The sequence below is a fragment of the Bidens hawaiensis genome, unplaced genomic scaffold (assembly GCF_021521415.1).
Source record: "Bidens hawaiensis isolate Kalapana, Puna unplaced genomic scaffold, B.hawaiensis_p1.1 tig00033281_1, whole genome shotgun sequence".
Classification (NCBI taxonomy): Eukaryota; Viridiplantae; Streptophyta; class Magnoliopsida; order Asterales; family Asteraceae; genus Bidens; species Bidens hawaiensis.
The window spans coordinates 53,635-66,573 of record NW_027495710.1 but is presented as its reverse complement, the minus strand read 5'-3'; the positions used below and the strand labels follow the sequence as shown (position 1 = coordinate 66,573).

The 12,939-nt window shown below is 30.6% G+C and overlaps 1 protein-coding gene across 1 annotated transcript; it reads left to right on the top strand.

The window, feature by feature from the left end:
* Window positions 1-3,228: 3,228 nt before the first annotated feature.
* On the top strand, window positions 3,229-5,199 carry LOC143584763 (gamma-glutamylcyclotransferase 2-1-like). The gene is made up of 8 exons (XM_077066735.1): window positions 3,229-3,335; window positions 3,422-3,500; window positions 3,585-3,641; window positions 3,793-3,849; window positions 3,941-3,981; window positions 4,065-4,136; window positions 4,227-4,306; window positions 4,816-5,199. The coding sequence occupies exons 1-8, from the start codon at window positions 3,229-3,231 to the stop codon at window positions 5,001-5,003; spliced, it is 681 nt and encodes a 226-aa protein (XP_076922850.1). The 3' UTR covers window positions 5,004-5,199.
* The last annotated feature ends 7,740 nt before the right edge of the window (window positions 5,200-12,939 follow it).

Here is a 12,939-nt window from a genome sequence, read left to right as displayed (position 1 = left end):
TTATATGTTTTTTTATTTAATTTATTTTGTATTTTAGAATTATTGTATTTTTTTATTATTGTATTATATATTATTGTATTGGTTTTTTTGTTTTATAAAAAAAAGAAAAATGTTGGGCTTTGAAGCCCCTCACCATAGAGGGGCATTATGTCCTGGGGCTTCGATGCCCCCAGTACCCACGTGGCGCTGACGTGGCATTGTGGCGAGGCTTTGAAACCCCCCACCATAACACGCAGCCCAAGCGTCATGATCCTCTTTGTTTGGGCCCTCCAACGAGAGATGCTAACCATTTTTAGAAACCACTTGTTCCAATTAGGACACAAATTTTACTTCTTCTATGCATTTCTTCATATTTGAAATAAATGTCGAAAAGTTATACTTTCCTAATTCTTTTCAACTTTACATTTAAAAAAGAGAATACAAGCACAATATGATAATTTGCCACTGGGATTTTGGGGTTTGAAAAGAAAAGGATATAGTCAATAACTACTTTCAATATTTAACAAACAAATCAACAATACATTGTCCAGGTTCAATGGATCTAGGACACATAAAACATATCATTTACGGGGAACAAGGTTTTTAGTTTTTCATACCACTGAATATATTGTACAAATAAAAATCATATACTTGGGTCTACCCTAGTTTAACAACTTATGAATAAACGAAATAAGTTTGAAAATAATAATATTGTTTAATAAATACTTTTTGGACAAGGTTTGAATATATAACATATATATGGAAATGTTCATGTAAGAAACAATATCAACTATAATCCTTATCTACGTAAGCAATGTTCTATAATTACAAAGAAAAAACCTTAATAATAATTAAAAAAAAATCAAAAGTAGCAATAAAAAAATAAAAGCAAATACTTATAACAACATAAGAAAAAACCTAATAATAACAACACAATGTAAATCAACAAATACTTATAACGTTTCATAATCAGAAATTAACAAATACGAACAAAAAATAACAGCAACGCTTATAAAAACAAACTTAATAATAATAGGAAATTTAGATATCCATTAATATAATTAGGGTTTGACAAATTTTTATTCAGCCCCAATCGTGCTTTTAACGGTCATTTGGATCACTGACTCAATTGACTATCTTCCTTCCATCCCCAGGAAATCCATCATAGATGAGAAACCTTCTGACCAAATTAACCTGAAACCTCGTATTTTTTATCACATGTGAAACTTGAACTTCTAGCCCCAAATATATTTCTTTCTTAAAAAAAACAATAATAATAATAATTAGTTTGTCTAATATTTTATAAATATGTAAAACATCAATATCTTTTTAACTAAGTTTAATATTTTTTTCTTTAGATTGGGTTTTGCGATTCAAAAGGGGGTAGCGGCGCAACTTGTTGCCCGCTTGCCTTCTGTTTCGATATAATTCAATAAACAATTTATAATAATCATTACGTATTATGTAATCAATGAAGGATGCGCGGTTTAAAGAAGACTAAACGCATGAGTGTCCAGGTTCAATGAACCTCCACATTCTTTGGTTGACACTTGACATGCATGCACATCATCATCATCATCTATATTATGTATATTCTTTTCACTTATTTGTACAAAATGAACCTGGCTACTATAAAACAAATGATACACTTAAAATTTAACAACTTTAAGTGTCTTAAATTGTACCAAACGAATACTATTATTATTACTTATTTATAAAAGTGGTTATTAAAATTTGTTATGTTTTTTGGTTGTCGGATTCGTAAACAACACGTGAAAATTGAAAAACGAGTACGAATTATTACGTGGCACATCTTTCACCATTCTTTTCTATTTATAGGAAAAACCAATGTAAATCAAGAGTTATGAAAAACTATAAGAGAATTTTGTTAAGCATCCTTAGCACATTATGACGTTATATTAAAAGACGACACACACTAAAATAATTCACTGAATAAGAGAAGAATAATCACAATGTTTCAGTTGACGTTTTATAGCAGCCAATTTATAATTGCTGATTCATAGATATTAATGTAAGAACCCTCTTATGCTTAGTTGATAAATAACCTATAATGACGACGATTTCCATTAAAAGACCAAATTATCACCGATCAGCGGTAAACTTCCCTTAAGGGGTGCTGCTCACTTGAACCCTAGGCTCGTTAGTGCACGAATTAAAATTAATTATTTTTCATTAATTACCCACATGTTACGGCTCCAAGTAACGTCGACATAGTTAAGATAGATATCTAAAAAGTAAATTAAATTAAAAAGGAATAATGTATCATACATGACCATCCATCCATCATGATGATGATATCCGTTACTTCCATGAAATGACATAATAATAATAATAATGTGGGTAAATACTAGTTCTATAAATAGGCCTGTTTCTTACATTCATCTCCGCATTCATTTATCCGGCATATATATATATATAAGTTAGGTGTCATCCATCCTCTCATTCTTGCCGGAATATTCCCTCAAAACCCTAGGTTTCCGTTCAATCATCTTCTGCAAGTCGTCTGACGATCTGCTTCTCTAAGCGGCGCACATTACTCTTTGCTCTTCGTATTACGTACGTAAGCATTCAATCAATTCATGATTTAATCTATTCTTATTTTACTAATTTCTGCTGATAATTTATAATAATAATAATAATAATAATAATAATTATTATAAATGATGAAAAAAAAAACAAACAAGCTGATATTGGAGAATTTAGAAATTATAATAGATTTGATTGGATTCCATATTATTATTATTATTATTATTATTATTATTATTATTATTATTATTGAAGTCAATCATGAATATGTTTCCAGACTTCCAGTCACTTTTCTGTGTATTCTATTTTATTTTATTTATTACAAAAACTTATGGAATTAGTAAGTTACAGTTAAAGCAGAAATGATTCATGATTAGGGCTGGTTTTCTATAAACCCTAAAAACAGTAATTATTTATTTTCTGGTACTTTTAATTAAATTGTTGAAATGGATGCTATTGCTATTAATTTGTATAGATGGTACCAATTTTTTATCTGGAAATTGATGTATTTCACAAAAAAAAAAAGAAAAAAGTCAATGAGATTGTTTATATGTTACTTTAATATATTGATACAAAACATGATATAATAGTTTATGGTTCAATGTACAACTCTGTCTTGAAAAAAGTTAATTTATGATAATTGTGTGACTAATCTTTTGACTGTTTTAACAATTTGCAGTTTGTGAAGAGTAGTAGCAAATCATGGTTTTCCGGGTGTTTGGATATGGCTCATTGGTGTGGAACCCTGGGTTTGAGTATGATGAGAAAATCATTGGGTACATCAAGGATTACCGCCGTGTGTTTGATCTTGGTAAATATTTTTGCAGACAGTGTTAACCTTGTTTTCATTTTTATGCATCTCTGTTGGTTTAAATAATCATACTTTATCATGTTGCGCATGTATTGATCACAGAGGTACGCCCGAGCATCCTGCAAGGACCTGCACACTTGAATACAAGGAAGGAGCCATCTGTGTAAGCACCGCCAATTCAGATCATACTATTAGCTATCAGAAAGTAATATTCTTTTTTTAACCTGAAATTTCTTGTTTTTTTCAGTGGGGAGCTGTGTATTGTGTTAAAGGAAGTGAAGAGAAGGAAAGATTGGCTATGAAGGTATGCAGTTTTAGAAGCCAAATCAAGAATTTACTTTATTTCTTGTTAAAACAGTTAATAGTTCCAAATAGGTTCAATCTAATAGGATCATAACATTTTAGTTTTTTATATTAATTATACTGACTTATATATTTATTCAATTTCATTTCAGTATTTAGAGAACAGAGAATGCGAGTACGATAAGAAGACCACTGTCGACTCTTTCAAGGTTAAGATACTTCCAAGTTTCATATGTGCATTTTGTCATTATGTTTAATCACATAACTAAAAGTCTACATTTTTGTTAATTCTTGATTTAGGAAGGGGAGACCGGTGAGCCTACTTTATCAGATGTTATAGTGTAAGTTGTTACAGATTATTTCAATCCCGTGTAAACCAACATATCTAAAGTTTTGTAATAATAACATTTGTTACTTGTTACAGCTTCACATCCACTCCAGACAAGGAATCAAACAAGTACTGCCTCGGGCCTGCACCGTTGGAGGATATGGCAAGGTAACATAACTACTAATTACTATGCTGTAATATTCACCTTTTTTTAAATCTGTGATTGTTGGCCAATTTCTAATTTATTTACATTTTCAGACAAATTGCTACCGCTTTTGGCCCGTGTGGAAACAACCGAGACTACATTTTCTTGCTGGAGAAGGCGATGTTTGATATTGGTGCGTGACTGCTTAAATTTCCACTATGGTCATTTTAAGTATTTTCAACTTTATTCATGCCCATAATGTGGATACCATATTTTGGCCATTTTAACTTCTGTTTGTCCTGCGAAAAATTCATTGGTATCCATGATAGGGACTTTGGGTTTTGGGCATATATCCCATCTAAAATTACCTTTTTGTCCCTCGTTATCTATTTGCTTTTGCTCCACCAGATTCTTGTTTTATCATTCTTGATGGGCATCTTTGACAAACAAGAAAAGATTCTATTACAATCTCTTTCGTTTATCATGCCCATCACTTCAAGCATATTAAATCTTTTGATCGTCCTACCAGCATGCTTTGTCCCCACAACAACTTTTTAATTCCAAAACGCCCTCGAGAAAATTGGAACGCCTTTTTTTTCACATCTTATCGTTTAACAACCATTGCGTGACTACAAAATTTCAAATGATCGCTTGAATAACAAAAAAATTAAAGCTTTTTTTTTTTTTACTTCTGTTAAACAGGTCATGAAGATGACATGGTCATAGAGTTGGCAAATGAAGTGAGAAAAGTACTCGGGATCATGGATCTGGGAGCCTGGAAAGAAAACAACAGTAGCAGATTAACCGGGCCTTCTCTTAAGCCGAACTCCCCGATGTCACCTCATAAGCTGCTTCACCTTCCTGAAGCAATTGCCTTGGACACCAAATAACGCGAGCGCACAAGCAATAACTTGGTTTACTTAACCCTATTGATATATCTGGCAATAACGTGACACCCCGCGCTCAATTACTTCGTTTTTAGTCTGTTAACCGATCGGTCCCTTGAACTGGGTTTGTTACTTACGTTAGTTTTGAGTACTCTTTTATTATGAAGGCAATAGAATTGAATGATCATATTTCCATTTACATGTTTATAGGTTGTTATGAATGCTTGAATGTGGTCTTTAGTTGGTTGGTGTGAAATGGTTGAGAGAAGTGGATAACAATGGGCCATGGACCATCTCATAAGCACCATAGGCTCTAAGTTCATGGACCATTGTGGCCCCTTAATGTAGAGCTATAGCCTGCATGGTACCTTATGCGTAGACCTGTACTATTGAGGACCACCTAGCTCATTGCTATGGTGGTATCATATGCTCCAAGTAGTTTGTGGACATGCTATCAAGGCACCAACTCACCAAGATATTTGTGGACCAAGTTAAGTTCGAATTCGACTTTTGATTCTTCGGTTAGGACATGAACTCCATATAAATCAAGTCTAGGTGCCCGAGCGCCTTTGGACTAATGGTGTCAAAGTGTTGGATAAGGCTTTGTCTTTTCAATTAGTAAGGGATCAAATCTCATGGGTGACAAAAATAAAAAGTTGTTAAAAAAAAAAGCAAACCGAAAAAACCCGTAACATCAATCACAAGATTTGCATGTTGCTAACTAACAGGTCCTAATTTTCTAACAGTTACATGCCAAAAATTATAGCATTATAATGCTCCATTTGGTAGGATGTTAAAACTCTTTTTTAAGTATTGTTATCTTCATGTGTGTATGTATGCAAATTAGGAGGTGTTTGGCATTCCTTATTTTCATTAACTTATAACTTAAAGTTTTTGAAAAGTTAATAAGGTGTATAAGGTGTTTGACAAACCATAAGGCCTTATAGATTTTAACTTATGGATAAAGCAAAATAAAAAGGTTTTGAAAAGTTATAAATATGTAATTTATTAACTTAACTTTTTTTTTCTTTCTGAATCCATCACAATCGAAGTTTTATATAATTTACTATAAAACGATTACAATAAAGTGGCAGGCAAACGGGCAACAAGCTGCGCCGCAACCCCCTTTTGAACAGCAAAGCCAATCCTGCTAAAAACGAAGCTTTGGGACCTAGAAGCTGAAGAGGTTCCGTGTACGACGCGCTGAACCCTACTCAAAAATTTCACAGCCTCTGGAGCCAGAAAACCAAATGTATCAAAGGCAAATGGTAGAAAGACATGTTGATTATCTAAACAAGCTTTCTCGTGTTTAACTTAACTAGTTTTAGATTCCGTGTCACACATGGCATAATTCAAATTAAATATTTGAATAGTCAATTTGCTAAATTCCGAACCTTTTGATTATTTCAAAAAATGCCCTTATAAATAAACCTGAAACCTAAATCATTTTTAAAATTCTATCTTTCGTACTTTTGACATTTTAAAATCAACACTTTGAACCCATAACAAATTTGACGATAAATCTATTTTGCATTCTCAAACTTTTAAAAATACTCAAAATTTTCATTTTTGACCCGTAACAAATTTTTACCTAAATATAGTTAATTTGTACCAAATAATCTATTTACCAACTTTTGACTCGTAAAATCAAATTTAACTTCCACAAAAAACCCGAAACAATTTTCATTTGAGAAAAATAATTTGTTGTTAATTTTTGGAATTCATCAAGTATTTTGAAATGTATAGTAAAATAGTAGGTTAATACTTATATTTATAAAAATATATAGATATTATATAAATATAATGTAAAAGGAAAGTAAATAATTATTGATTTATTACATATATTAGGGTATATTAGTTTTGGAGGGGAAAAATTATGAGAATTAACCAAAACATAACAAGGGTCCACATTTATTTTACTTTATTAGAATAGGTAAATGGGTTTGATTTACCTATTTAACCCTCAAAACCCATTACACTTATTTTAAAAAAAGAGTGTCATTTTTAGTCATTTTGGTTTTTCCCAACACATAAGCTAATCGAAACATTTTTTTAAAAACTTCTTTTAAAAAAATTCAAAAGTTATTAAGTTCTTTTAACAAAAAGTCCATTTTTCACTTGATTCAGCAATCCCAAACACACCCTTAGTATTATTCTTGTTGCATCAAAGCATGCCTTAGAAATTAGATTAATAAACTGGTGATATTCATTAATTAATCATGGTTATAGGATAATAGATCATACTAAAAACATGAATACTGTTTAATAATGTTTGAATTTGGATAAATCTATAATATATATAAATGAAAACCCAAAAATCTTATGTGTTGCGATGTGGTCGCTCCCCTATTTTATGGAAGCCATCAGATTTCTTAATTTTTAAATGGAGGCCTCTCATTGATTTAACCCAAATTCATGAGTATGGGTCTTACCAAAACCAGATAGCTCTTAAACGGGTTATAACATCTCATTAAATTAAAAATTAATCTTACCAATTATTTGATATGAAAATCCTACAAAATAGGAATATACCAAAATTTAATATCCAATTTAAAAAGAAAAATATATTATTTATAATTAATAAACAATTTTATAGTAAAAAATATAAGCGGGTCATGGGTCACCAAATTCATATAGCTTTTAAACGGTTTATAACATATCATTTATTTATGAAAGCCTTTCATCATCAAACCCTAAGTATATTATTAACTTTCTTACAATAAAGAAAATTAAAATTCAAAAAAAAAAAAAATTAATAAACGAAAAATGTAAAGCAATCATTATCTCAAGCCATCAGATTACTTTATTTGTAAATAAAGGTTTCTCACGCATTTGACCCGAATTCACGGGTAAAGGTTTCACCAAACTCCGATTGCTCTTAAATGGGTTATAACATCTCATTATATTAAAAAATAATCTCATCAGATATTTGATATGAAAATCCTATAAAATAGGAATATACTAAAAATTAATATCCTATTTTATTTTAAAAAAAAGATATTATTTATAATTAAGAAACAATTTTATAATAAATAAAATAAACGGGTAATGGGTATCACCTAACCCAAATAGTTTTTAAACCGGATTATAACATATCATTTATTTGTGAAACCATTTCATCATCAAACCTAAAGTATATTAATTATTAACTTTCTTACAATAAATAAAATTAAAATCCAAATATAAATATTAAAAACGAATAATGTAAAACAACCCCCGTAATACGGAGGATAAAATCTAGTAAATCATAATTATATATGGTGAGAGATAATCGGCTAATATGTGCAAACGTAACAAACATGAAGTCTTTGAGCTATCACCATGTATCGCATGAAGTGCGAATATATAGATGTGTGGTACGCTAGTGAAAGACTGGATTATCCGTAAGGCATGTGGTGCCAAGGTAGTGTAATCTGAAACATTATTTAGCGATTGGGTGCAATGTTAGCAAAAGCCCCCCATACTTGCCTCAATGCTAGATCTAGCGATTGTGTGTTGTCTTTTGAAAGTATAACTAATAAGATTAAGTCCAAGAGAAAAATTGTACAATGTGGTAGATCAACAATAATCTGGGCATCCAACCCAATTAGCGTCTGCATAGACATGAAGACCGATTTTACTAATTTCGTGAAAATAATGTTGCAAGTGACATAAGGTTAATCATACATCATGTGGTGGCATTGATATCCGAAAGACAAGGGTACATGCACTAATTGGCCGGTGTCCCGATGGTTGAGTGCTATGTGCTTTATGTCCAATGCTTGATACAAAATTACTATCGAGTTAGGGATTTTATCGTAAGCAGCCACTCTATTCCTACAGTGTAAAAGTGAGATTGTTTGCATATAACCCTCCCCAAACCCTATCATAATTTTGCTATTGGTTAGATTTACTGAATACGATGGTGATGTTTTAAGGAAAATTTTAAAACTAAACATTAAAAGTTAAATAGTTTTTTTTTTTCATTGGAGAGAAAATTTAAAATTTAAATAGAATAGAGTAGAACTGCTTGTTTTTTTTTTTGTAACAAATTATAGTAAAATAATAGACTATTGAATTTAAATCTTAAATTAATTAATTATTTTAGTTTATAATATCGACAGTTTATAATTTACAAAGTAGTTTTATATTTTATAACTATATTATTACTAACTGTGTGTCTATATATATATATATATATAAATAAATACAAACAAAAAACCATGCTAATCGTGCGAACCAACTGAAATCATGGTGGTAGATTCGTAATTAATATCCAAGACCAGAGAATTGAAGGAAACACACAAATCAAGCAATGGAAAAACCTAATTTGTAACTAATCGTTCTTCGTCGGATAATATCAATCAAATCATAATCGACCAATTCATATTTATTTATCTAACCCAATCGGTCATCGAATTAAATCGATCAAATAATATTTGCATAGCTAACCTAATCAATCAAATCTGATGAACTGGAGATTTTGGTTGATGAATTAAAGCTTGCAAATCATATTTGATTATTTAGCCCAGTCTTGTGAATTAGATTAAACTATCAATCAGTAGTTACAGAGGGAATTTTTAAGGAGATTGAGCAACTAAAGCTTTTTGCAAATGGAAATAATTAATGATTTGAAACTTGCAACTAAGATTTTCTAAAACAACCAAAAATTTAAAATCAAAGTACGATATGTTACTGGTTATTACGCTTCAAATGTTTTCAAATGCTAACTAGAGTAATTATTTTCCTAAGTAGAGTAATTATACAATTGGATATTATAACCTAAACATATAACTAGAGTAATTTGTGTCATAAGTAGAGTAATTATGTTATAGAGTAATTTTCAATTTCAAATAGCGTAATTTTTTTTACAAACAGAACAATTTTCAATTCTAAGTAGAGTAATTTTATATTAAAAGTAGAGTAATTTTCAACTTCAAGTAGTGTAATTTTCAATCTCAAGCAATGTAATTTTATATTACACGTAGAGTAATAAACAATTTATAAGTATAGTAATTTGTGACACAAAAGTTTCTATTGGTGGTTCGCTCATCAATTCTAGATTAGTTAATGGTAATTTTTTTGATTTTTTAATTACTCTAGTTATATATATATAATTACTCTAGCAGAGTAATTATCCTATCTTATTCTACACCTGAACATCATTTAAAAATCCAAAAAACTTCAGAATCTTTAATTTTGAACTAACAGACTGTTTCAAAGGTTTCAGATAATAATATGTGTTTTCAGTAATTACTCTATTAAACAACAACTTGCCGATTTGTTAATAGCATATGTCTAGAAACTGGTGGATTTAATTGTCTAAAAGTGAGTTTCTTGAATGAAGTTGGAGGTTTAGATCGATTATGAAGAAGTTGGATGTGATTGAAATGAATGAAAAAGTGATTTATGTGAGAGATAGTGTTTTCTTGTTATTTACAACAGTGCCACCGCCAATTCTTTGGGATTTCTTTGATTTGCATGATTAGTACCAAAATTCTATTTGTATGTTAACTCCCCCCTATATATATATATATATATATATATATATATATACACGGTTAGGTTAGAATAAAAACCCACTTGAATTGTGAAAACTCTAAAAACCCATTCTCAACAACATGTTTTTAATTAAAGATTAAATCTTGTGGTCCACAATTAAAGTTAATAAAAAATGTTAAAGTTTACTTACACTTTCTATCTCATGATAACATAAATAAAAATTAGTAAAAAAATGTAAAAAAAATAGCAAAACATTCTTTTTATGTTTTCGATGTTTTGTATTAAATGTAACAACATATATTACATGTAACAAAAAAAACAAAAAAATGATGTTACATAGGGTTTTCACAACTCAAGTGGGTTTTCATTTTATACTTTGCCTATATATATAGGGGAGTGTTATAGTAAAAAGAAGTAGTTTTCTATGAATACTAAACATAAATCATAGCTATTGGATCATGTTAATTAATGGTTTAGATTTAAAATTACCAAAAACTGACATAGTTTCCTAGAATTACTCTTTCACCTTTATAACCGACATAGTTTCCTATAATTATTCTTTCACCATAGGTTATAATGCCACATGTCAAAAATCTATTGGTTTTTACCATTCATGAGAAACTTCTTATTTTTATGTGCACTAATGTGTATTGCATATATACAATAGTGTTTTATTGCTTACTTTTTTAATTAAATTAAAAATATTTCTTTATTAGTTATGTAGCTCTCTGTTAAAAAAGGAGTTCTCTCTTCGTGACATCCAAAAACCTCTAAAAATTTAGCCACCAGATAAGAATCTCCACGTGGGATGTATAAACTTCCAAGTAACCCCTATTGGGGATGCTCTACGGTGAGAGAACCTATGAACAGTAGGGCCGTTCAAACCGCTCGTCGCTCGAACTCGCTCGCCGCTCGCTCGGAAATTACTCGAAAAATGCTCGCTCGTTTTTACGCTCGATTGAAAACGAGCCGCTCTGCTCGGTTCGGTTTGTAAACGAGCCAAGCAACGAGCAAAGGTTTGCTCGGTTCGATTCGGCTCGAATATTTTTAATTTATTTTATATATAATTATATATGAACAAATATATAAATATATAGACAAAACACATAAATATAAGCTTACAATAATTTTTACCCCTTTAAATTTTTCATATTCCGTCAATTTTATAGTTTTATTTGTTCGATTCAAGTTTTTAGAATACTAGAAGTTTGTTTAAATGATCATTATATCTCACTTTAAACTTATTTTTTTATAAAAAGTTACAATATATTACATGTTTGTCTAGAAACTACTAATTTATTTATAAAATATATTATTTACAACCTTCAAATTTGTTTTTTATTGAAAATTTTAAAGTGAAAAGGAAATAAATAATGCTCGAAATCGCTCGACGTTCGTTCGAAAAATGCTCGATTCGATTTTGGCTCGTTTCGGTTTTCGCTTGGTTCGAATTTCAGCCGTTCGGTTCGGTTCAGTTATAAACGAGCCAAGCAACGAGCAAGCCTTCGCTCGGTTCGGCTCGGTTCGTGAACAGCCCTAATGAACAGTGAGTTCATGAGTGGTCATATTTTAAGATATCGAAGAACATAACTGATCTAGAGACAGGATGAATCACGACATGACAAGACACTGCGAGCGCCAACTGTGTTCCTGTATGTCAGCGGGTTCACCTTAGGTACATCTCTTGTAAGAAGTAGCATTAGTAAAGGTTAGGGTGTCAATCGTGTCGGGTTGACGGGTTGATGTGTCGAGATTCTTCAACCCTAACCCAACCCATATATTTATTTGTGTCGGGTCGTGTCGACCCATTTGAATTCGTATCGTGTTCGGGTTGTGTTTCGGGTCAACCCATTTTACGTTCATTTACGAATATGATTAATATCTAGTGGCTTAATATTAACCTAGACAATCAATTACTCTTATTCATATAAAGCATTTTAGCAATTTTGTGATAGATCTATTGTTTTTGTCAATTTATCTCTCATTTCCAATTAACAAACTTAGGTTCACATACTTTGCTTAAGATAAGAATAAACGAATGGAGATAATAAGAGAATAGACGGTTAAGACTAATAAAATATAAATAATGGAACTGAAGAGTGGACAAAAATATTTAAAAAGTAATTAATTTAATTTATAAAAATTAATAGATGTATGAAAAATTATAAATCAAAATATTTAACTTTAAAATTTAACACTTCTTATCTCTAAAATCAAAATATTAATTTCTATAAAATTTTTAAGCTATTTCTTGTGCTTTGGAGAATGCGTTGGGCTCGGTCGTTGGTAATATTAATGAGACCTGCATGAAGTAGGACATGATCAAGGAAGAGTTTTGGTTGACGAGTATGGTCATGAGATCAAATGACCATATGATGATGATAAAGATAGATTTTCAGTTAAACTTTCGAAACAACGAAAAGAAGTGAGTGCACAGGCATGATGCGATAAGCCCATT